At 36.8% G+C, this 24,552-nt stretch overlaps 1 protein-coding gene across 14 annotated transcripts in view; it reads left to right on the forward strand.

Moving 5' to 3' along the window:
- LRRC9 (leucine rich repeat containing 9) overlaps window positions 1-24,552 on the forward strand; it is a 153,330-nt gene that overhangs the window by 120,063 nt on the left and 8,715 nt on the right. For 8 of the 14 annotated variants that reach the window (XM_072629374.1, XM_072629365.1, XM_072629369.1 and 5 more), the window contains 4 exons: window positions 9,790-10,007; window positions 11,071-11,139; window positions 14,122-14,262; window positions 19,165-19,336. In XM_072629374.1, the coding sequence (XP_072485475.1) occupies window positions 9,790-10,007; window positions 11,071-11,139; window positions 14,122-14,262; window positions 19,165-19,336 (600 nt within the window). Of the gene's footprint in view, window positions 1-9,789; window positions 10,008-11,070; window positions 11,140-14,121; window positions 14,263-19,164; window positions 19,337-24,552 lie in introns of those variants that run through there. The other 6 variants (XM_072629368.1, XM_072629372.1, XM_072629367.1 and 3 more) reach the window with 5 other exon arrangements.

Consider the following 24,552-nt stretch of genomic DNA (forward strand, 5'->3'; position numbering starts at 1 on the left):
AGGGGAAAGGGGAAATAATAGGGAGGGGAGGCTAAAAGAGAGGGAAGAAGTAGTAAGGGAAAAGGGTAGTAAAAGGGAGGAGAGCTGAAAGAAGGGAGGGAAGAGTGAGGGAGGTGGTCATCAAAAATTAAAACTGTTGTGGAGGGGAAGGGAGAAGGGAGAACTAAAAGCATAAAAGGGGGAAATAGGATGGAGGGAAAGATACAGATAGTAATAACTCTGAATGTGAATGGGATGAACTCTGCCATAAAACAGAGAGAGATAGCAGAATGGATTAAAAACTGTAATCCAAAAATATGTTGTTTAAAAGAAACACATTTGAAATGGGGGGATACACAGAGGGTAAAGGTAAAAGGTTGGAGCAGAATATATTATGCTTCAGCTGTTGTAAAAAAAAAAAATCAGGGGTAGCAATCCTAATCTGAGACAGTGCAAAAGAAGAAATAGATCTAATCAGAAGAGATAATGAAGGAAACTATATCCTGCTAAAAGGCAACATAGACAATGAACCAATAGCATTATTAAACATACATGAATTGAGGATATAGCATCTAGATTCTTAGAGGAGAAATTAAGGGAGTTACAGGAAGAAATAGCAAAACTGTACTAGTAGGGGAACCTCAACATCCCCATCTCTGAACTTGATAAATCTAACCTCAAAATAAACAAGAAAGAAGTTAAGAAGGTGCATAAAACTCTGGATAAGTAGATATGAAAGATCTCTGGAGAAAATTGAATGGGGAGAGAAAGGAATATGCCTTTTTCTCAGTGGCACATAGCATATATACAAAATTTTACCATATGCTACGGCATAAAAACCTTACAATCCAGTGCAGAAAGGCAGAGATAGTTAAAGCATCCTTCTCAGATCATAATGCAATAAAAATTTTATGTAATAAAAAGCCTTAGAAAGATAGATAAAAAATTAATAGGAAACTAATCTAATCCTAAAGAATTAGTGGCTTAAACAACAAATCATAGAAACAATCAACAGCTTCATTCAAGAGAATGACAATAATGAGACAATCTACCAAAAGTTATGGGATACTGCAAAAGCACTTCTTAAGGGAAGTTTTATACCTTTGAATGCCTATATGAATAAAATAAAGAGGAGATCAGTGAATTGGGCATGGAGCTGAAAAAGCTAGAAAAAGAACAAATTGAAAATCCCCAAGTCAATATCAAATTAGAAATACTGAAAACCAAAGGAGAGATTAATAAAATTGAAAATAAGAAAACTGTTGCACTAATAAATAAATCTTAGAGTTTGGCTTTATGAAAAAACCAATAAAATTGATAAACTTTTGGTCAATTTGATTTAAAAAAGAAGAAAACCAGATATCAAAAATAAAAAGGGTGAACTCACCTCCAACAAGGAGGAAATTAAACAATAATTAGAAATTACTTTGTCCAACTGTATACCCATAAATTTGGCAATCTAAGTAAGATGAATGAATATTTTTTAAAAAATATGAATTGCCTAGATTAACAGAAGAGGAACTTGAATACTTGAATAACTCCACCTCACAAAAAAGAAATTGAACAAGTCATTAATGAACTCTCTAGGAAAAAATCTCCAGGGCCAGATGGATTTACGAGTGAATTCTGCCAAATGTTTAAAAAGAACAATTAATTCCAATATGATATAGACTATTTGAGAAAATTGGTGGAGTCCTACCAAATTCTTTTTATGATACAAATATGGTTCTGATCCCTAAACCAGGAAGAGCCAAAACAGAGAAAGGAAATAATAGACCAATTTCTCTAATGAATATAGATGCAAAAATTTTAAATAAGCTATTAGCAAAAAAAAATATAGCTACTTGCTATGAAAAGAATACATTGAGATCAGATAGAATTTATGCCAGAAATGCAAGGCTGGTTCAATATTAGGAAAATTATTAGCATTATTGATCATATCAGCAACAAAACTAGCAGAAATCATATGATTATCTCAATAGATACAGGAAACGCTTTTGACAAAATACAACACCCATTCCTATTGAAAACACTGGAGAGCATAGGAATCATAAGCAATATCTACCTAAAACCATCACCAAGTATTATATGTAATGGGGATAAGCTAGATGCATTTCCAATAAGATCAGGGGTGAAATAAGGATGTCCATTACCACTGTTATTCAATATGGTACTAGAAATGTTAGCTTTAGCAATAAGAGAAAAAGAAATTGAAGGAATTAGAATAGGCAAAGAAGAAACTAAGTTGCCACTCTTTGCAGATGATATGATGATATACTTAGAGAATCCCAGAGAATCAAGTAAAAAACTACTTGAAATAATAAACAACTTTGGCAAATTTGCAGGTGACAAAATAAACTCACATAAATCATCTGCATTTCTATATATTACTAACCAAGCCCAACAGCAAAAGATAGAAAGAGAAATCCCATTTAAAGCTATGGTAGACACTATAAAATATCTGGGAGTGTACCTGCCAAAACAAACCCAGGGACTATATGAACACAATTACAAAACACTTTTCACACAAATAGTCAGGTCTAAGTAAGTGGAAAAACATCAGTTGCTCATGGGTAGGCCAAGCTAATATAATAAAAATGACAATTCTACCTAAATTAATTTCCTTATTCAGTGCCACACCAATCAAACTACCAGATAATTATTTTCTAAAGCTAGAAAAAATAATATCAAAATTCATCTGGAGTAACAAAAGGTCCAGAATATCAAGGGAATTAATGAAAAGAAATGCTGGGGAAGGTGACCTAGCCCTACCAGATCTCAAATTGTATTATAAAGCAGCAATCATCAAAACCACTTAGTACTGGCTAAGAAACAGAGAAGTAGACTAATGGAATAGGTTAGGTACTCAACACAGTAGTAAATGAATATATCACTCTACTCTTTGATAAACCCAAGGACCCCATCTTCTAGGATAAGAACTCACTGTTTGACAAAAACTGCTGGAAAAACTGGATAACAGTGTGGTGGAAACCAGGCATAGACCAGTGCCTGACACCATACACAAGAATAAGTCCAAATGGACACATGATCTAGGTGTAAATATTGATACTATAAACAAATTAGGGGAGCAAGGAATAGTGTATTTGTCAGATTTATGGAGAATGGAGAAATTTTTGACCAAGCACGAGATGGAGAACATTAAGAAGTGAAAAATGGATAATTTTGATTACATTAAATTGAAAAGTTTTTGCACAAACAAAGCCAATGCAACGGAGATTAGGAGGGAAGCAGAAAACTGGGAAAGAATTTTTGCAACTAGTATATGTGATAAAAACCTCCTTTCTAAAATATATAGAAAACTGAGTCAAATGTACAAGAATACAAGTCATTCCTCAACTGATAAATAGTCAAAGAATATGAACAGGCAATTTTCAGAGGAAGACATTAAAGCTATCCATAGTCATATGAAAAAATGCTCTAAATTACTATTGATTAAAGAGAGGCAAGTCAAAACAACTCTGAGGTACCACATCACACCTATCAGATTGGTTAACATGACAAACCAGGAAGATGATAAATGTTGGAGAACATGTGGGAGAGTTGAAACACTAATTCATTGTTGGTGGAGCTGTGACCTGATCCAACCATTCTGGAGAGCAATTTGGAACTATGCCCAAAGGGCTACAAAAATGTGCATACCCTTTGATATTGCTTGTAGGACTGTATCCAAAAGAAATTATAAAAATGGGAAAGGGCCCCATGTGTACAAAAATATTTATAGCAGCTCTCTTTGTGGTGGCCGAGAACTGGAAATCAAAGGGATGCCCATCAATTGGGATATATGAATGTAATGGGATACTATTGTGCTATAAGAAATGATGAACAGGAAGACTTGAAAGAGGCCTGGAAGGACTTATATGAATGGATGCTGAGTGAAAGGAACAGAACCAGGAGAGCTTTGTACACAACAACAATCACAGTGTGTGAGGAATTTTTTTGGTAGACTTAGCCCTTCTCAGTCATGCAAGGACCTAAAAAATTCCCAATGGACTCTTGAGGCAAAATGCCTTCCACCTCCAGAGAAAGAACTATGGATTTGGATCACAGAGTGAAGCAGACTATTTTCTCTTGTGTTATGTTTTCTTTTGTTTTCATGGTTCCTCCCATTCATTTTAATTCTTCTATGCAACAAGACTAAGGTGAAAATGTATTTAATAAGAATGTATGTGTAGAATCTATATGATTGCATGCTGTCTCAGGGAGGGAAGGAACAGAGAGGGGGAGAAAATCTAAGATATATGGAAATGATTGTAGAAAACTGAAAACATATAAATTAATTAAATAATAAATTAATTTTTTAAAAAAGAGAGGGACTGGGTGGAGCCAAGATGGCAGAATACAAAGACACACATATGCTAGCTCTCCCCTCACAGCCCATAAAATACCTGTAAAGAAAGACTCTCAATAAATTCTAGAACAGCAGAAGTGGAGAACAACAGAGTAGAGGAGATTTCAAGCCCAGGGTGACCTGAAAGGCCGAAGGGAAACATCTGTCACACTGGAAACAGAGCAAAGCCCAGTGTGCAGCCCTCGGGGAGGAGTACCAAGCATGCCTGGGAGTGAAATCTCCAGTCACAGAATCTCCAGTTGCAGCAGCAGCGGTTCCCAGATCCCTCAACCCACAGGTGCCAAAGGTCAGTGACAGAGTTTTTTCAGCTGGCCAAGAAGGGAGAAGGGCCTTCCCATAGCTCCAGCCTCAGGCAGCAGCCACAAAAGCCACATCAGGCAGGCGGCAGCAGTTCCCACAGCAGCCCACATCCATTGAGTTGGTTCGTAAAACCCCTGGGGGCACTGAGCAGCTGACTCTTACCTTAGCCCTGTGTAGAGGCCCTGCCCCCACCTGGTACTCCTAAGGGATTTGAGCAGCTGATCTTTATCTCACACTGAATAGTGGTCCTGCCCCTGCAGTTTATCTGAATCTCAGCCCCCAGTGCTGGCTTGGCTGAACTGGAGGCAAGGTGGATGTGAAGAGGAAATTCTATTATTCAGATTCTGGGCAGAAAAATTTCTGCTTTTTCCCAGACCAGTGTACATGCTTGATTGTACCACCTTGGAGGAACTGAGATCTTACAGACCCCCAGAGTATACCCTACTTTGGACAAAGGACCCAAAAGTCACGTAGCTGGTTGGGAAAATGCCCAAAAAAGGGGAAAGAAAATAAGACTATAGAAGGTTACTTTCTTGGTGAACAGATATCTTCTCTCATCCTTTTGGGTGAGGAAGAATAATGCTTACCATCAGGGAAAGACATAAAAGTCAAGGCTTCTGAATCCCAAACATCCAAAATGAATATTCAGTGGTCTCAGGCCATGGAAGAGCTCAAAAAGGATTTTGAAAATCAAGTAAGAGAGGTGGAGGAAAAATTGGGAAGAGAAATGAGAGAAATACAAGAAAATTATGAAAAGTGGGTCAACACCTTGCTAAAGGAGACCCAAAAAAATACTAAAGAAAATAACACTTAAAAATAGGCTAACTCAATTAGCAAAAGAGGTTCAAAAAGCCAATGAGAAGAAGCATGCTTTAAAAAGAAGAATTAGCCAAATGGAAAAGGAGGTTCAAAAGCTCACTGGAGAAAACAGTTCTTTAAAAATTAGAATGGAACAGATGGAGGCTAATGATTTTATGAGAAACCAAGAAATCACAAAACAAAATCAAAAGAATGAAAAAATGGAAGATAATGTGAAATATCTCGTTAGAAAAACAACTGACCTGGAAAATAGATCCAGGAGAGACAATTTTAAAATTATGGGACTACCTGAAAGCCATGATCAAAAAAGAGCCTAGACATCATCTTTCATGAAATTATCAAGGAAAACTGCCCTGATATTCTAGAACCAGGGAGCAAAATAAATATTGAAAGAATCCATTGATCCCCTCCTGAAAGAGATCCAAAAAGAGAAACTCCTAGGAACATTGTGGCCAAATTCCAGAGTTCCCAGGTCAAGGAAAAAATATTGCAAGCAGCTAGAAAGAAACAATTCAAGTATTGTGGAAATACAATCAGGATAATACAAGATCTAGCAGCTTCTACATTAAGGGATCGAAGGGCATGGAATAGGATATTCCAGAAGTCAAAGGAACTAGGACTAAAACCAAGAATCACCTACCCAGCAAAACTGAGTATAATACTTCAGGGGAAAAAATGGTCTTTCAATGAAATAGAGGACTTTCAAGCATTCTTGATGAAAAGACCAGAGCTGAAAAGAAAATTTGACTTTCAGACACAAAAAGCAAGAGAAGCATGAAAAGATAAACAGCAAAGAGAAATCATAAGGGACTTACTAAAGTTGAACTGTTTACATTCCTACATGGAAAGACAATATTTGTAACTCTTGAAACTTTTCTCAGTATCTGGGTAGTTGGTGGGATTACACACACACACACACACACACACACACACACACACAGAGCACAGGGTGAATTGAATAGGATGGCATTATATCTTTAAAAAATGAAATTAAGGGGTGAGAGAGAAATATATTGGGAGGAGAAAGGGAGAAATGGAATGGGGCAAATTACTTCTCATAAAAGAGTCAAGTAAAAGACTTCTCAGTGGAAAGAAAAAGGGGAGGGGTAAGAGAAAAAATATGAAGCTTACTCTCATCACATTCATCTAAACGAAGGAATAAAATCCATACTCATTTTGGTATGAAAACCTATTTTACAATACAGGAAAGTGGGGGAGAAAGGGATGAACAGAGTGGGGGGGGATGATGGAAGGGAGGGCAATGGGAGGGGGAGCAATTAGAAGTCAACATTCTTGGGGAGGGACAGAATCAAAAGTGAGAATAGAAGAAATAGGGGGCAGGATAGGATGGAGGGAAATATAGTTAGTCTTACACAGCATGACTATTATGGAAGTCATTTGCAAAACTACACAGATATGGCCTATATTGAATTGCTTGCCTTCCCAATGAGGATGGGTGGGGAGGGAGGGAGGAAGAGAAATTGGAACTCAGAGTTTTAGGAACAACTGTCGAGTATTATTCTTGCATACAACTAAGAAATAAGAAATACAGATAATGGGGTATAGAAATTTATCTTGCCCTACAGGACAAAAGAGAAGATGGGGATAAAGGAAGGCAGGGATGTTAGAAGGGAGGGAAAATTGGTGATAGGGGTAATTAGAATGCTCAGTGTTTTGGGGTGGGGGAGGGAAGAGATGGGGAGAAAATTTGGAACTCAAAATTTTGTTGAAATGAATGTTGAAAACTTAAATAAATAAATTTTTAAAAAGAAAGGGATTGGTAAAGTAAGTTTTATTGTATGCCCAGAAACTACAAGAAAAATTATTTCATGAGATGTGTATTTGTATCCATATTCCCTACATAGTTCCCAGCAGTAGACTCTTAATAAATACTTATTAATTGATTGATTACTATAATTGTGAGACCATTGAGGCACTGATTTACAAGATATTTAAAGGAGGAGAAAATACCAAGGAATAGAAAACATCTCAGATTTATTTATTCCCATAAAGAGTGACCAATAAAAGATCATCATCTACAGTTATATTCCTACTCTCACTTCTATACAAAATCTTTATAAGATTCATCTATTCATGAACTGAGAAGACTCCTTATGAGAATATTACTAGGGAACAAGTAGGTTTTTGGCCAATGATAGTTGACAGACAACACATATTTCCTGAAAAGTCATTGTACTTGTTTGTTGATTATAAAAAAGCATTGAACTCAGTAGAACAAAATGGTGCCCTATAAATTCTTTTGCAATAAAGCCAATATGAAGATCAAGATTCCTTGGAAGATGTAGCACCAGAAGTAATCTTCTTCACTGCTCTTTCTGATAAGAAATATCAAGGGAAATATAAAAACATGAAGAATATATGCTTGTCAAAAGTATTTGCCACTGTGATATAAAAGACCCAGAGCTGAGTCCAGATTAAAGATGTATTACTTATGATTAGTGAGATCATACGATATTCTGTTTGTAGATATATGTTGATTACATCAAGTTCCAACTCACTACAGAAATTTCTAAGAGAAATTTCTAATCACTCAAAGTAGTTTACCCTTTTCATTCTCACAGGAAAGATCAAACTGAGAAAGAATGTCTGTTGTCTAGATTTCGATGTGCATCTTAATGGAATCCCAACAGAATGGATATCTAGACAGACAATACAGATGAACAATGAGCTGGGCCCATAGTTGAAAGGGAGGAGTAGAGGAGACTGGATTGCCTTCAGCAAATTGCAAAGAATTTTTACTGACCCCCACACTTCCTATAATAGCAAATGTCCATCTTTTTTAAAAATTATTTTTATTTTCATCAGATGTTTCCCACTTACATGTAAAAAAGCATTTTTTAAAATTTTGAGTTCCAAATTCTGTCTCCTTCCTACCACTTCCTCCTCATCGAGAAGGCAAGCAATTTAATATTTGTTGTACATGTAAAGTCATGTAAAATGTATTTCCATATTAGCCATGTTGCAAAAGCACATACAAACAAAATAAAACAGTGAAAAAAGTATCCTTCAATCTGCATTCAGAGTTCATCAGTTCTCTCTCTGGAGGTAGATAGCATTTTTCATCATGGAACCTTTGGAACTGTTTTGGATCATTGTCTTGGTTAGAGTAGCTAAGTCTTTCACAGTTGATCATCCTTACACTGTTGATGTTAATGTATACAGTGCTCTCTTGCATCTATACACTTCACTTTGCATGAGTTCATATATGTCTTCTCAGACTTTTCTGAAACAATCCTGCTCATAATTTCTTAAAACAAAATAGTTTTCCATCATACTCACATACCACAGCTTGTTCAGCTATTCTCTAGTTGATGGGCATATTAATCAAACTTAATTTGAAGAATCTCATTTAGTCCTTCATGTAAATTCCCTGCTTCACCCTTCCCAATGTATATTGTTCAGCAAAGTTTAGTTTTCTTCCTAGTGTTCATTTGTTGTTATATGTGTTGTTATGTTTGTTATGTGTTTGTTGTGTGTATGTTGTATGCATGTTATATGTTATGTGCTTGTTGATGTTATATGTGTCGTGGACCGCTTTGGCAATGTTGTGGAACCTGTGAACCCCTTCTCAAAATAATGCTTTTAACTTTATAAAATGAGACATAGAATTACAAAGGAAATCAAGTTTTATAGATACACAATTATCAGAATATGTTTTAAAAACAGGATCCTGGATCCTAGATTAAGAACCCCTCATTATGAGTGTCATAAGTCCAGATGACAAAGAGTATCATGAAATAATTGTGTTTGTTATTTTTTGAGTCGTGAGATGAAATCTTCTGAGGTTTTTTTTTTCTAGTAGAATGTCATTTCCTTAAGGGTAGATACTGTTTTAAATTTTATCTTTATCTTGTGTACATTGCACAAAGTAGACAGTTAATGTTTTGTGAAGTGGATTGCGTTATATTTGTAGTTATAATATTGATTTTGTTATGGTTTATTTCATCATACATCAAAGTATCGTTGGACAGATATCATTTATTGTTAGTAAACAGTTAAATTACCTTCCATTCTGTCTCTCTGTGACCATATGACAGACTCACTCTGTAAGACTATTGGCAAATAGTTTTAAAACTAATAATTTTTATGATAATAATGCCTGCTGGGAAATACTCTAGATTGTTTTTCTCTCATTTTATGGCCATCCTTACTTTATGATTTATGTTTGCGATCTCTACTGGCTTAGGTCCTAATTTTGATTTTTCAAAAATATACCTGTGCAGTAAAATATCTAAACAAAGAAAGATGAGAGAAATTTGAGAAATTCCATGGTTACTTTATTCCTTTTGATCTTATTTCAGGCAATGAAATCAGTCAAATTGAAGGACTTGACAATTTGTCAGACCTTCAAGAATTGGTATTAGACCATAATCGCATCAGAGCAATTAGTGACAGTGCCTTTGTTAAGCCTAGTGCTCTTGTGGCACTTCATTTAGAAGAAAACAGACTACGAGAACTGACGAATTTACAGCCCTTGGTAAAATTAGAAAAACTGTTCCTAGGATATAACAAAATTCAGGTAAGCAGATATTTTCTTTTAAGTCTTAACCCCACAACATAACCTTCCCATTCTAGAGGAACTTTCCTTTATACAAATCTCCTACAGGAACTTTGTAGCAAGAATTTTGCCTAAGTCTCATTTTTTAGCTATAGAGTATATACATTTTATTTCATATAGATACTCTGTGATGCATATGCTTCAATACTATAATGAATCTGTGATCTCATCTATGTGATTATACTCTATCCAGTGATACAGACTGAAATCCATCCACACCTTCTCATATTGTCCTCTTTTAAACCTTCCTTCTGGAGCCCCACACATACCTCTCCTTTGACATTGCATGAATATTTGTGAAACATGTGGACTATTGATTATTAACCGTTTCTGGTCATATGTTTATGGTAATAAAATTAGTCAAAGTGAATGATAAAAGTTTAGAAATGTAGGGGAAAATAAACTTTTCTTAGCTCTAAGAATTATCCCAAGGTTGCACTGATATCTACTTTCCCTTACATTCACCACTTCTGTCCATACCCCAACTAGCTTACATAGAAGTATTTTACTTGGCCAATTTTTGGAACTAACATCTATAGTTTAAGTAGTTTTATTCTTGGATAATGCACAAACCCAGTCTAAAAACAAAAAGGAATATGCATGATAAGAGTTTTCTTCTCTCCAAAACTGGTCAGTGAACATGAAGTGAAATAACAAGGTATAAGAGAACGCATTTGTGCAGTAAAAAGAACACTTTAGGAGCCAGGAAACTAGATTTTAGTCCTAGATGTGCTACTAACTAGCTGTGTAACCTTAAACAAGTCACATAACTTCTGTGCCTCAATTTCCCTATTGTAAATGAAAATCTAAAAATAGGTGATTTCCATATCCTGCACTGCTAAAACCATGTTACATAGCTCTATGACTGAAAAATTCTAGTTTCTACTGAGTCACTCTTCTTCACATGCTGAGTCTGTTTCAAGTTTTCTAAACTAAGGCTAAGTAACTAAGTATTAGTTACTTTTTATAATATTTGAAGGTGTTGGAACTAGACACCCATTTATTGTTGTTGTTTTTTAAATAGGACATGGCAGAATTGGAAAAGCTTGAGGTTATTCCTTCCATCAGAGAACTTACAGTATATGGCAATCCGGTGTGTATATTCTTTTTCTTTTTTGACATTGTTAGTTAGATTCATTCCAGAGCATCTTTAAAAGTCTACAGTTAATTTCTGGAACAGCAGGAAGGGCCTCTTTGACTTTCCCAAATACATTCCCAGCTATTGGGGGATGCTAGAAAGAACTTTAGTAAAGCTTTTCATTCCACAATTAGAGATAATTTTTAAATGCAAATGCCCCTTGGACTTAAATTCATAGGAAGGCATAACAGAAGATTGGAAGGAGAAAAAAACACTAAATACCTGAAAAAATGTAAAACAAATTTTCCTGGGATTCAAGGGCTAGGACAATCCCCCACTGAAGGACCCCTTATTGTTATTTTCACATGGCAAGCCAAGTTTAGTCCTAGAAGAAAACCTTCAAGACTGGAAATATTCATCTCAAGGATTGCTATCCAGTCATCTGTGCTCAAGGAAAGAAACACAGAACAGAAGAGGCGGCTAGAAACTTTAGATTTATATGTGGCAACTTCTGTGTACTTTGCCTTGTGCCAGCAGCCTCTATAGCTGTTGGAGAATAGAAGAAATCCCACCTCCCCCCCCTACTTACCCAGGGTGTTCAAGGTGCAACTTTCAGAATCCTAAGCCAAATGTTCAAGAGAGAGGAGAAAACAGTAAGAGATTACTGTCTCTCCTTTTAGAGGCTGACTAGGTGGCTCCTCCTGACTCAGTGCCCAGTTCTCTTTGACAGAGTCCCTTTTTATGCTGCCATCATAGGGAGCAAGAGATTGTTGTACCATCCTGATCCCCTTTCCCATTACACATATATCTCCGGACAGGAAGATCTCAGCTCATAGCTAATCCACATGTTTCCTCTGGGGTGTTCTATTCCTGCCTCACGAGCAAGAAAGAAAGGGATACTGGAGAGATTGGGAAGGGTATAGACAGGTGAGGCTGACACACCAAAGATAATTTTGCCAATGATCAAACCTATTGTTAAAAATAATCTGGATTTACATTTCAGTTCATTAGGCAGTTTATTCCCTTTCTAACCTTTTGAAGGGTAAACCTAGGTCCTAGTGTATAGAATACTAGACTTGGTATCATAAAGAACTGAGTTTAAATCCTGCTCCAGACACTTTACTAGCTGTGTGACTATGACCAAGCCATTTAACCTCTCCTAGCCTCAATTTCCTTATCTGTAAAATGGTGCATTTCATCTATTACACCACCTAGCTGCTATTATTATTGAGAAATACCCTGGCATATTCGATAGGGCACTTGGAGTCAAGAGGAACTAAGTTAAAATCCTACCTCAGTTACTTAATAACTTTGTAATTCTGGACAGGCCATTTAATCTCTTTGTGCCTCAGTTTCCTCATCTGCAAAGGAAGAGGTTGAACTTGATAGATCCTCCCCTCCATCTACTTTGACAAATTATTTGGAACTGGAATCTTCTGCCTGTTACCCTCCCTCCCAGAAGGTGATCCAGTTGAACAGTAAATCTTACTAATTTCCAAGAGGAATGTATTTTTGCTGAAATGAGTTTAGAACATGTGAAATACTTAAATCTAAACAGTTTAGGGTATTATTCTTACCAGTAATATAACTAAATGGGAATAATCCCATATCAGTCTTTGTTTTTTAAACAGATAGAATTTTCTCAGCAACAGGTATGATTTCACTTAAGCATCTTGTTCGTGTCTCTAGGAGAGTTCTACTGGGGTCTCATTACTATATACATTACTACTATGGATAGATTGCTGTTCATAGTGCTATTTGAAGTTTTGCTTTAAGAATAATATATATTTGTCATATATAAACACACACACATATATATGTACTTATATATTAAATTTAAATGCTAATCTTCACAACACCTATAATTATCAGTGATTTGGAAGAAGCTGTACATTTTGTTATCATTTATTAGGCTTGGATAGGTGAGCCTCCAAAATGATTATTTCCTCCTAAGCACTGTATTTGTAATTCTGATAGTTGCCAGTAGACAAATGATGGCGTGTATTGTGACTTTGACTATCTAATTTCAGTGGTAATGTTCTTTCTGAGTTTAGACAAGTAAAAGGAAACAAAAATTTAGACTTTTTAATGGGAAAAGGCTCATTAAAAATAACAGTATAAATATTGATTACTCAGTAATTACTAATGTTTATATAATTTATAGAGTAATTTATATATTTTAAATCATTATTCTCAATTGATTTTTAGTTGTTATTCATCACTGTTTTAATCTTTTATGTTTCAAGGCTAAGCAGACCTTGCATAACTCTTTTTTTTAATTTTATAATTTAGTTTTCAGTTAACAAGCATTTCCATAGTGTTCCAACAGAGATTTCCTTAAGGCAGGTCATCAATTGAAGCTGGGAAAACTATGGAGTTAGGGTCTTAGCTCATTTAAGTCATGGGAGTTGATTCAAAGGATCTGGTGTAAGCTAGAACTCCGGAGATTTGATACTCTCACTGTCCAGTTGTTGGCAAACTTCTATGATTGCTGCTGGCCTTAGCTTATCCATTTCTGAGCTGGCGGAATGGAATGAATAGCCGATACTCTGCAGGACCAGGCCACCAGTGTCTTCTAGTCTTTTGCCTTTGAGCACAGTCCTCCCTCTTCCTAGATATTGCTGATTCTTTCATTCTTTCATTGTCACCACCATGATGCTCCCCAAGCAGGGTGAAAAAGAGGATCAAGCAAGGTGAGAGTGAAAGGTGGGTCACAGCAAACTGATGTATCATTACTAAGAGAGCCCAGAACTCTGAACAACTACCTTGATAACATTTTCAGAAATTAATTTTTCATAGCATAAATGAATTTTGAGAATTGATTTGAGAATTGAACTCTGTTCAGTCAATAAACCTATAATAAATTTCCAACATTAACTAGTGGAAGACATATTAACTAGTTTTCATTTGTGATGCCTGTGATAAATTTGCTTTAACATAGTTAATTTTAAGTGAAAGTGAATTTAAATGATATTTTGTCATTTTACCTTTCCTCAGATTTCTCGTAAAATAACATATCGCCATATGTTGATATATCGATTACCGAACTTACAGATGTTAGATGGAATGACACTAAATTATGATGACAGAGCAAGAGCTGAATTTCACTTCGTAGAACCCCAATCAAGGAAAAATTCAGTAATGATTATTATTATTTTTACATTTTAATTTAAAAAATATAAATCATTATAAAATGAAAGTTTGGAAAATGCTCATCAATAGATACTATAATACTAACACTCACCTTCCATACAAGTGTTCTACTTATGTTTAAGAAGAGCTTTGTAGTTTCTTTACTGGCATTTGTTTAGTTATTAATTATCAGAGATAGCTCGATCATTTCTGGTGGTTTAATTTTGGCCAAGTCATTCACTTTTGTATGTCAACTTCCCAGTGCGAAAGGTGATTGTAAGAGGTAATAAATGACTCTTCCCACTCTGTGACAGGAGAAAGAACTGTGACAATTTTATTTTCTTGCTGTTGGGCGTCCCTCTAGCTAATAAAGCGGACATGCACTAGGCAGGAAAAGAGCCATAGAGCACATTCTTAGGAATCCTTTCCTCACCCATCCCCAGCTGACAGCTGAATGTGGATAAACGTGTATTGGGAGAGGGGTAGTTAAGATTTCCTTCACCTCAAGGAGGATTCACTTTCATCACCATTCAGGATACAAAGAGGAGTCTTTAAAAGGTATGAGCTATTAATGAATTCATGTCTTAATTCTACCTTTAAGAGGATACCTAGGTATAACAACACTATTATTTATTACAAAAATAAAATTATTCCACTTGGTTATACTTAGTGTGGTTTATATATATTTTATATGGTTGCCATCCAAATAGCCTTGTTCTTTGGGGGCCACTGAAGGATGGAACTCCCCAGGGAGAAGATAATTCCTGGAGCTAATGAGTTGACAGTAACTTACTTGCAGAATTTTGCTTAGCAGGTTAGAGTTTAATCATTTACCCTTGTTATTTTAGGTTATCATTCAAAAGAAGTTAAAAATTTAATGACTTATTTTACCTGTAGTCTCTTCTTCATATTTCTAAATTATTTTAAACTGAAAATGATTAGGTCTTTATTGCCAAGGACTTTGACTTGATCTCACATATTTATTGATAGACTGATAATGGTAAATTTTAAAAGGAATATAATCTATATTATGATACATATTTGATAGCCATAATGATGTGGTTTATAGAGAACTGGTCTTATAGTCAGGAATGGCTGGGTTCAAGTCACACTTCTAACATTTTCTAGCAGTGGGATCCCAGGCACTTAATCTCTTCATGTAATCCAGGAGACACTTAACTCTACAAGGTACAGAACTGTTGGCAGTATGCTATGGTAAAGGGAGTTTATCCATGAGGAGCTATCTACATGAATGATTTCATAAGTCCTGACCTACCCTAAAAATATACATTATTTAACAAATGAATTTTCAAATATCATATCCACAGGAACATGTATATGCATATATCTATATTCATAAATACCCTGAATCATCACCACAATCTACTTATACTAAATATCATATTATCCACAAATTTACTAATTCATATGTACTTACATATGTAATAACTGAAGATCTCTCTTGCCAAGATATATCTAAACTTTCTTATCATATAGCAGTCTTTCTTGAATAACCACACACACACACAAAAGACATAGGCTGTGGTCCCAATGCACTTAACACAATTTTCAATCATAAAAAAATCTTAGCTCATTTTACAAAACAATATACAAATAAGTAAAAATTTACATAGTACAAAATCACTACGTAAGTACTGAGGAAAACTGAACAGAGGAGTCAATCAGTAAACATTTAGGTACATACTAAGTATTAGATGCTGTTATAAGCACTAGGGATACAAACACACACACACAAAAAGACAATCGCTGCCTTCAAAGAGCTTACAGCCTAAATAGAGAAGACAACACCCAAGAGAAAATTGAAAATCAGGAAGGGTGGGAGGAGGAGGTGCCTGTCACCAGCGCAATGGAAGAATTAGGGAAGCCCTAATGTAGTGTAGCCAGGTGGGAAATGAGATGTTCTGAAGTGAACTCCCTCCTGAAATGGAGGTTCTGGAACATGAACAGGTCACATAGCAGAGACAGCAAGCAGATTGGTTTGACTCAAGAAAGAATTCTGTTTAAGAATGGTAAAATGAATGAATGAATGAATGAATGAATGAATGAATGAATGAATGAGTTTGTAGGAAAAGGAACAGTGAGGGCATCCTGTAATAAGACAGACCTGTTAGAAAAATTAATTTTGCTCTCTTTTAAAATAATCCCACTTTGTTATCCATACAGTGATGAATCATTTGGAGAAAATTCTGCTTAAGAATATCACTTTAGCTTATGAATTCCAATCCCCTTTATCATGACCCCATAGCATGAAATTTCTATAAATGTCTTTATGGGGAAAGTACTGTGATTTTTCAAGATCTGTTATGACCTATTGATAGAAATGAGAGACAAGAATCAATAAGAAATCCCTGATCACACCTGTTGACCTACAGGTGGGAAGACATGACTGGACACTGCTGAGAGCAGCTAAGCTGGGGCAGGAAGGCTTCTTGGTCTACCTAGCAATGCTTGGCACTGGATTTGGAGTCAAAAGGCTTTCATTCAAACCTCAACTCTACTACTTACTAGCTATGTGATGTTAGGCAAGCCATTTAACTTCTTTCTGCTTCAGAAGTCTTATTTGTATTCAAGAGATAATGAGATAATAATACCTAGATTCCTTAGTTCTCAGGGTATTTTGTTGTAAACCGTAGGGTATGTATAAATATAGCAGCATCACCATATATAACTTGCCCCTCCAGGCACACCAGAAGGGCTACAAAAGTAGAAATAAGCCTATGGAGGAAGTTCTGAAAGTCCAAAGTTAAAATTAGAATGAGAAATATTACCAGGACAACTTAAAATCAGTCAAAGAAACCTGACACCATGATCATTGTCTAAAACCAACTCCCTCAGTTAGATCCTAGGGAACAGAACTGACCAGTCATGATAACTTGCCAATTATATATAAATTCTCCAGAAAACTGTCTTACTTAAATGCTTTTTTTTGCCATTACAAATATGATTAAAACTCAAAATTTCCTTTTACTTTGTCCCTTCTAGATATTCATTTTGTTTTGCATCTGCAACACATTTATTGTTGTTCATTTGTTACAGTCTTGTCCAACTCTTTCATTAGTTTAATGAAGTGAGGGAGGCAAGATAAAGTTTTAGCTTTAATAGAAACTATTATGTTCTACTAAAGTTCAAAAAAAAGCAAGCATTTATTAAGCACCTACTGTGTCCCAAACACTGTGCTTGAGGCTGGATATAAAAAGACAAAAATGAAATAATCAGCCCCTGCCCTAGAGGAGCTTGAGGAGCTTACATTCTAATGGGAAAGATAAACAAGTATATGAAACATACCAGATGAATTGAAGGGCAGAAGTTTCTCAGGGATGGAGGGAGGCTCCAGAAAGGCTTCATGACTTTGGCAGGAAACAAGGGATTCCAAGAATGAAAGGTGAGGTGGTAGTGCATTCCAGGTACGGGCACAAAGAGGAGGGATAGTGTGTGAGGGACGGTAAAAATGCCAGTTTGATCACACAAAAGAGTTCAGAAAGAGGAGGGATATATCACACAGTTGGAAAAATAGGTTGGGGCCTTAAAAGGTTAAAGAGAAAACTGATCCTGTCGGATAATAGGGGATCACTGGAGTTGATTAAGTTTGGGAAGCGAGATGGTCAAGGGACCAATTCACTTTTGTAGCTCTTGGAGAGAGGAAGGCATTGGAGGGCAAGAGGAGACAGAGAGAACCAACTAGGGAAGTGGCTGTGTGAGTGCAGAGAAGGGATATTGTGAAGGTAAAAGTAAGATTTGGCCACTAGACATATGGGGTGAGGGAAAAGGAGGAGTCAAGCAAAATACTAAGGTTATAGAACTGGGTGACTAGAAGGATGGTATTGTCTCCCAAAGTAATAGAGAACTTTGGAAAAGAAAAGTGGTGGGGATATCAGGGTGAGGGGGACAACTTATGAGTTAGGTTTTAGATGTGTGAAGTACCTATAGGTTATCCATTTTGAAATATCCAATAAACAATTGGTAATATGCAACTAGAATTAAGAAGAAAGACCAACGTTGGATATGTAGATTTGGAATCTTCTGTACAGAGATAATTAAACCCATGGGACCAGAAATCAACAACATAGATACAGAAGACCCAGAACAAAATCTTAGGGTATACCCAGGGAGGAGGCATACATAGATAATAAAAAAAAGAAAGGTGTCACTTGAGCAGTTTTCAAGAAAACAAGAAATTCTAAGAGACAGAGGGGAGGTGGGACTTCATTCCAGGTATAGGGGACAGCCAGTACAAAGGCCAGGAGGTGAGATATGGTGTATCTTATGTGAGGAACAGCAAGATTGCCAGTATGACTGGACTGAAGGAAGGGAGATTATAAATTAGAAAAGTAATTTGTAAAGGGCTTTAAAAGATAAGCAAAGAAGATGAAGATTGTTTTTATCTTGTTATAACAGAATTGAACTTTTGTCTATTTTGATCATTCATGTAGACAAACAGAAAAATTGTTCAAGTTTGTCATTTGTAGTCTACTGTAGTTTTTAAGGCCATGTGAGAAAGGAAGCAATTAAAACATTTTAACATAAATATAGTTTATGCTTTTATATTTCAGAAGAAAATTTCACAGCCTACATATTATTTCAGCTTTCTATTTTACCATGGAAATGGAAGAGAGACTCCCAAACAGAGGTGGCTGGGAGAGTGGGGATGATCAGTCTCAGAAAATGTTATTTTTATAGGACTGGTTAGAAAGTAGAATCAGTAATGAAGTTTGTTGGGATGTGAAAGAAGTTGGAAATTATCAGCTAAGCTCAGCCTTCCCAAATACAAAAGGCCTACCTCTCTAAAGGTTTGGGGTCAGAAATACCAGTTATATACATTTATAGGAAAGACTGAACCTCCCAGTTTGGGAGATGAGGCATTTTTAATTGTTTCATTTTATTATGTAGTTTGTTCCTGTTGCCAGCTCTCCAGTGGACTGTGGACAATATGGCCAAGCGAAAGCTCCTCCTATAAAGATAACAAATGTAATTCTGCATGAAGGAATTAACCATTACATTGGATCTGACTTCACATTTACTCCTGTAAATGAAGGTATTTTACCCAGTGAGTGTAATAAGGGTGAGTGTGATGAAACACTTCATTTTTAAAGATCTCACTTGCATTTCTTAAAGATACTTAGTACTTTGCACTACTGAACATTTTCTATTTGATCAAGTTTTATATGAGCAGTCTGAATTGGAAGATTCTGAAATTTGTTGTATTTGTGCATGAAAGATGGAAAAAAGAGAAATAACTTTGTTCAAGAACCACCTTATAGCTGATATCAGACATGACAAAAACAGGGAGATATATACATATATGTATGCTTCTGAGAGTGTTCACCACGGTTATGGGGAAAATACAGTTCAGAATCCTGCTTGAAGAAGGATTCCCTGTAGATAATAAGTCCTCAGAGATTCCACTTTATTGATGACATTGTACTGATTGCATCAAGCCTTGGAGCATTGCAGAGCATCCTGGATGGGATTCACATCCACTTAAAAGAGTTTGACCTCACCACACAAGAAAAATCAAGTGGTTAGGAATGCCTATCATCCAGACTATGATATGCACTTGAATGAAAGTGTACCTTGGACAGACATTGCATATGGATGAGTTGGTCCTAGAATTAAGCAGGGGGATGAGAATAGGCTGGGTTGTCTCTGGAAACTGTTTACAGTTCCTTTAATGAGCCCTAACCTTCACCCAGAAACAAAGGTCCATCTTTTTAATACTCATAATCTACTGATGGTATTGTATGGATGTGAGTCATCTAATACACTAGTCTCCAAAGAAGTAAAAATAAGAATTACTCAACAGGCAAAGGGAAGATTCATGGTAGGTATGAGCAGGCTACAGAACTTAGTAATTAAGAAATTATAGAGAACTAGAAAAAGGTTCTCATCAAAGAAGCACATGATTGGAAGGAAAATATTGACTGACCATGTGGCAAGAGTGGGAGATGACAAGTGGACAGTCCATTCACCCCACTGATATTTTCATGATGTCAGGAAGAGGAAAAGAGGACCCCAAGACACTGAGTCAATCCCCTGTGATGAGCTTATGGAAGGGAATGGATGAAAGTAACAAGGGATAAAGAGGTATGGACGAGTTCTGATCTGCATCACTAGGGAGAATATTCACATCTCTGAGATGACAGACCTACATTTAAATTAAAAACCAGTATGACCTTGGGCAAGTCCTTTCTTTTCTCTCTCTGGGTCTGAGTTTTCTCATCTATAAAATGAGAGAATTAAATTCAACAACTTCTGAAGTCCCTTTCAGCTTTACCTCTCTAATTCTATGATTCTCTGATCTATTTGAATACTTGTGCTTCGAGTTCTAGTCAAGCATTTGAATGTGAGAGCAGCACCTTTGCTCACAATTTGAGTTTTATGGTGTATCTACAATTATTTCATGATCCATGTCTTTGCATTATCCAATTTTGGATGGGGGCTAATGCCTTCCATGGTATAAGCTGAAGACCCCTTCACTGGGAAGAAAAGAAAAAAGAGTGAGAACTGAGTGTTTTCTATTAGAGGCCAGAAGCTTGTGATTTATTGTGAAAGGCTAAGTTAGTGAAGTTAGTAATTGAGTTGCCCTGGCTAATGAGTCAAAGGCAATAGTTAGTATCTAGACCAAATCTATCAAAATTAAATTTAATACAGGTAAATATAAAGGCTTACAGCTGGGATCACAAAACTCAACTTCACAAGCACAAGATGGCATCTTCATGGCTAAAAAGAAGTTTGTCTGAAAAAAAATCTGAGTTTGAATGGACTACAAGCTCAGTAGGAATCAATAACATGTGACATGATGACAAAAAGGTTAGTAGAACCTAAGAATACATTGAAAGAAACATAGTATCCAGGTGATAATCCTACAAAACTCTATTCAGACAACGTCTGAAATACTGTATTAAGTTCTGGTGACTCGTTTTTTAGAAGGCTATGGATAAGTTGGACAGCATCCAGAAGAAAGCCACCATTGCAGGAAGTTCTGGGGGAGGATCACCTGAAGGAAACGGAGGTGTTCGGACAAGAAAAGAAAAGCTATGCGTCAAGAAAAGCTGTCTATAAGTCTTTGAAGTTCTGTCCCATGGAAAAAGATTTAAATTTGTTCTGCTTGTCTCTAGAGGACAGAACTAAGAGAAATGGGCAGGCAGATTTCAGGTCAGTAAAAGGAAAAACTCCTTAAAATGGAATGAGCTACCTGAGGAGGTTCCCCCTCCCTGGAGATCTCCATGCAAAGGCTAGATGGTCATTTGCTTGGTGAATTGTAAAGAAGATCCTTGTTCAGATACACATTGGACTATGTAGCCTTGGAAGACCCTTCCAACTCTAATATTCTACTCCTTTCTTATTTTATTGAGATCAGGAACACAAGTTGTACCAGAACTAGTATCTGAGGAGTAAACAAAGATACCCAGTCTAGGTGTTAAGCTATAGGGTTAAATATAAAAAACACAAAAAGGGTCTGAATTTCCCATAAGAGTTCAGATAATTTTCACACAAATGTTCCATGATTGATCACATTAATCCATCAATAAACACTTCCCAAGGACCTGTTATCTGCTAGCCATTAGGCTAAGCACTGGAGATACAAAGATAAAAATAAAATAGTCCCTGCCTTAAGGATCTAACACTCTTATCTTGAGAGACAACATGATCTTGAGCAAGTCACTTAACTCTATGAGTCTCAGTTTCCTCAACCAGAGAATGAGGGGATTGGACTAGATGTCTGTTCTACCTCTAAATCTATAATGCTATATATAATTGTAGTAGTGACTCTGGACTCATTCTCCCAGAGCAAGGTTAGCTACAACTCCCCCTGAGGTGCTCAATTCCTCCCAAGTAGTCATAGGGTATCCTTATGTATTGGTTTTGACTCAAGCCCCCATTCTAACACGTCTCACTGATAACTGCTAGTAGTTAGTGCCCCAATGCCCTTAAGCCATTTATTGCCAATTAGCTTTTACAAAGGGACGATGAGATGTACAAACATTTTCTGTTTCTCCCTGCTATTAATACCTGGGAATTCACTCTCCCCCATATCATCTTAGTCACTATGAAGAATGAATTCCAACAATATAGTTTCAACATAACATTCATCCCCATCCAAATTCACCAAGGCCAATGGGTAGATGATACTGCTAGGCAACTAAGTCATTTAGGATTTCACTCCTCACCATCGAGCTTCCAGAACGTCTGAACATGGACTCCAGCTCCTGGACTTATCTGACCTTTTCCTGAAGCTCACAATTTCATAGCCAAGTCTGATCCCTTTAACCTAAAACAGAGAAGGAGAAACACAAAGATGCAACAAAAAGTCAAGAGGAAAAAAAGAACTCAGAAGCCTATATTCACAGGCCACATTGATGCCTCAGGGGCAGAATCTGAGACCTTTCCTGTTATCATTGTCTAACTGTAACACAGTCAGACAAGAAAAAAGCCAACTGAGGTCAATGCCCTGACTATGACTTTTTTAATTCACCCTGGCCCTGGGTCCATAAATGAGAAGATAAAGATGGATTACATACATGGTTGGTGTAGTGTCACCTTTGACAGAAATGGACAAAAAGGCCCAGAATTCACCACATGGTTAGTGAACCATAACCAGTCACAGAATATCTGAGCATGCTCCAAATTCTATGGAAGGATTGCATTATCTAAGCACAGTGTGAATGTCATAAGGACTAACTGATGTCATCATTTTATGCAAAAATAAAAACGGTATTTGGGGGTGGGGGGGGGTATGAGCAGTTGGAGTAATCAAGAAAAGTCCTCCCTAGGAAGTGGCACTTGGACTGATTTTTGAAAGAAACTAGGGGTTCTAAAAGTTAGGAGTGAGGAGGGAACACATTTCAGACATGAGGCCTATTAAGAGGTCATAGAGATAGGAAATAGTTTTGCATAAAGGATAAGAAAATTAGTTTGACTGAAAGGTAAAGGGAGAGAAGGGAATGTGGGATAGTAACATATATATTAAATTGAGGTCAGGTTGTGAAGGGCTTTAAAAGCCAAACAGAATAGTTTATATTTGATCCTAGAGGCAATAAGTCACCAATGTTTATTGAGCAGGAGAGTGACATGAGCTTTAAAAATAGCACTTTGTAAACTGTGTAGAGTTTGGATTGGATGAGGGAGAGATTTGAGACAGGGAGACAGTTAGGAGACTATTAACAATAATCCAGGCATCAGATGAAGAGAATTTGAACTAAGATGAATGAATGAATAAGCTTTTACTATGCACTTCCTATATGCCAAGCACTTTACTAAGCACTCGAGATACAAACAGAATAGGGAGATAGTCCCTGCTTTCAAGGAGCTCACATTTTAGTTGTGGAAGACAACACATATAGGAGGCTCTCAGCTGCAAGGGGGATAAAAAGTCCGAAGGAGCCTTAGGATGTAGCAGACAAGGTGGTTAGCAATAACTAGTGATCTGCAGGTTGTAGCTCTAGGATAGGTGATAAGGCCTAGTGGTCCATAGGGTGTAGTTACAAGGCAGATTGTAAGACTCAATGATCCTCCATATTACTGAAAGGATTGTGATTGGTGACTTTCTTATCATTCATATGGCAGAATATACATTTCCCATAGCTGCAAAGTTGGAGGAGCTCAAACCTTACTATTGGAAAGTTGGGAGGGGGCCCAAGACTCAGACTAGAAAAGGGAATTCAGGTTCTCCCTCCAAGGGAATGGTAATAATGGGATTTAGCCTCTACCCAGAGTGGGGAAGGAGAAGAGAGAGTTGGCAGGAAGGTTAAAAGGAAGGGCTCATTGGGGAACCTGTGCCTCTCTGGTGTCTATTGGGATCTACTGGGCTGAAGAAGAGGAAGGGAAATGCTCCCCATAGCACCTCTGCTGGGCTTTCTGGCAACCTAGTGGAATCTAGGCATTGGGCAGGCTTGGGCAGAGGAGAGCCCCAAGAGGGATCTGGAATAGGAAAGAGAAAGGGCTCCCCATGGTGTTTTCTCTTTTGGCCCCTCCAGCAGCCCAGTGGGATTGGCAACACAGGGTGGTGGCCATATAAGTGGAGGGAAGGAGATTGATTTGAAAGGTGCCTTGGAGGAATAATTAACAAGATTTAGTATTTGGTTAGATATGTGGAAGGAAGGAAAATGAGAAGATAAAGATGGATTACAAACATGAATGGTACAGGCACCCTTGACAGAAATAGGCAAGTTCAGAAGAGGGTCTGATTTTAAGTGAAAAATAGTTTTATTTTAAATCTGAGGTGCCCATAGTTCAAAATATCTAGAAGGCAGTTGATGATGTGTCATTGTAATTGAG

Source organism: Notamacropus eugenii, chromosome 1 (assembly GCF_028372415.1).
Source record: "Notamacropus eugenii isolate mMacEug1 chromosome 1, mMacEug1.pri_v2, whole genome shotgun sequence".
Lineage (NCBI taxonomy): Eukaryota > Metazoa > Chordata > Mammalia > Diprotodontia > Macropodidae > Notamacropus > Notamacropus eugenii.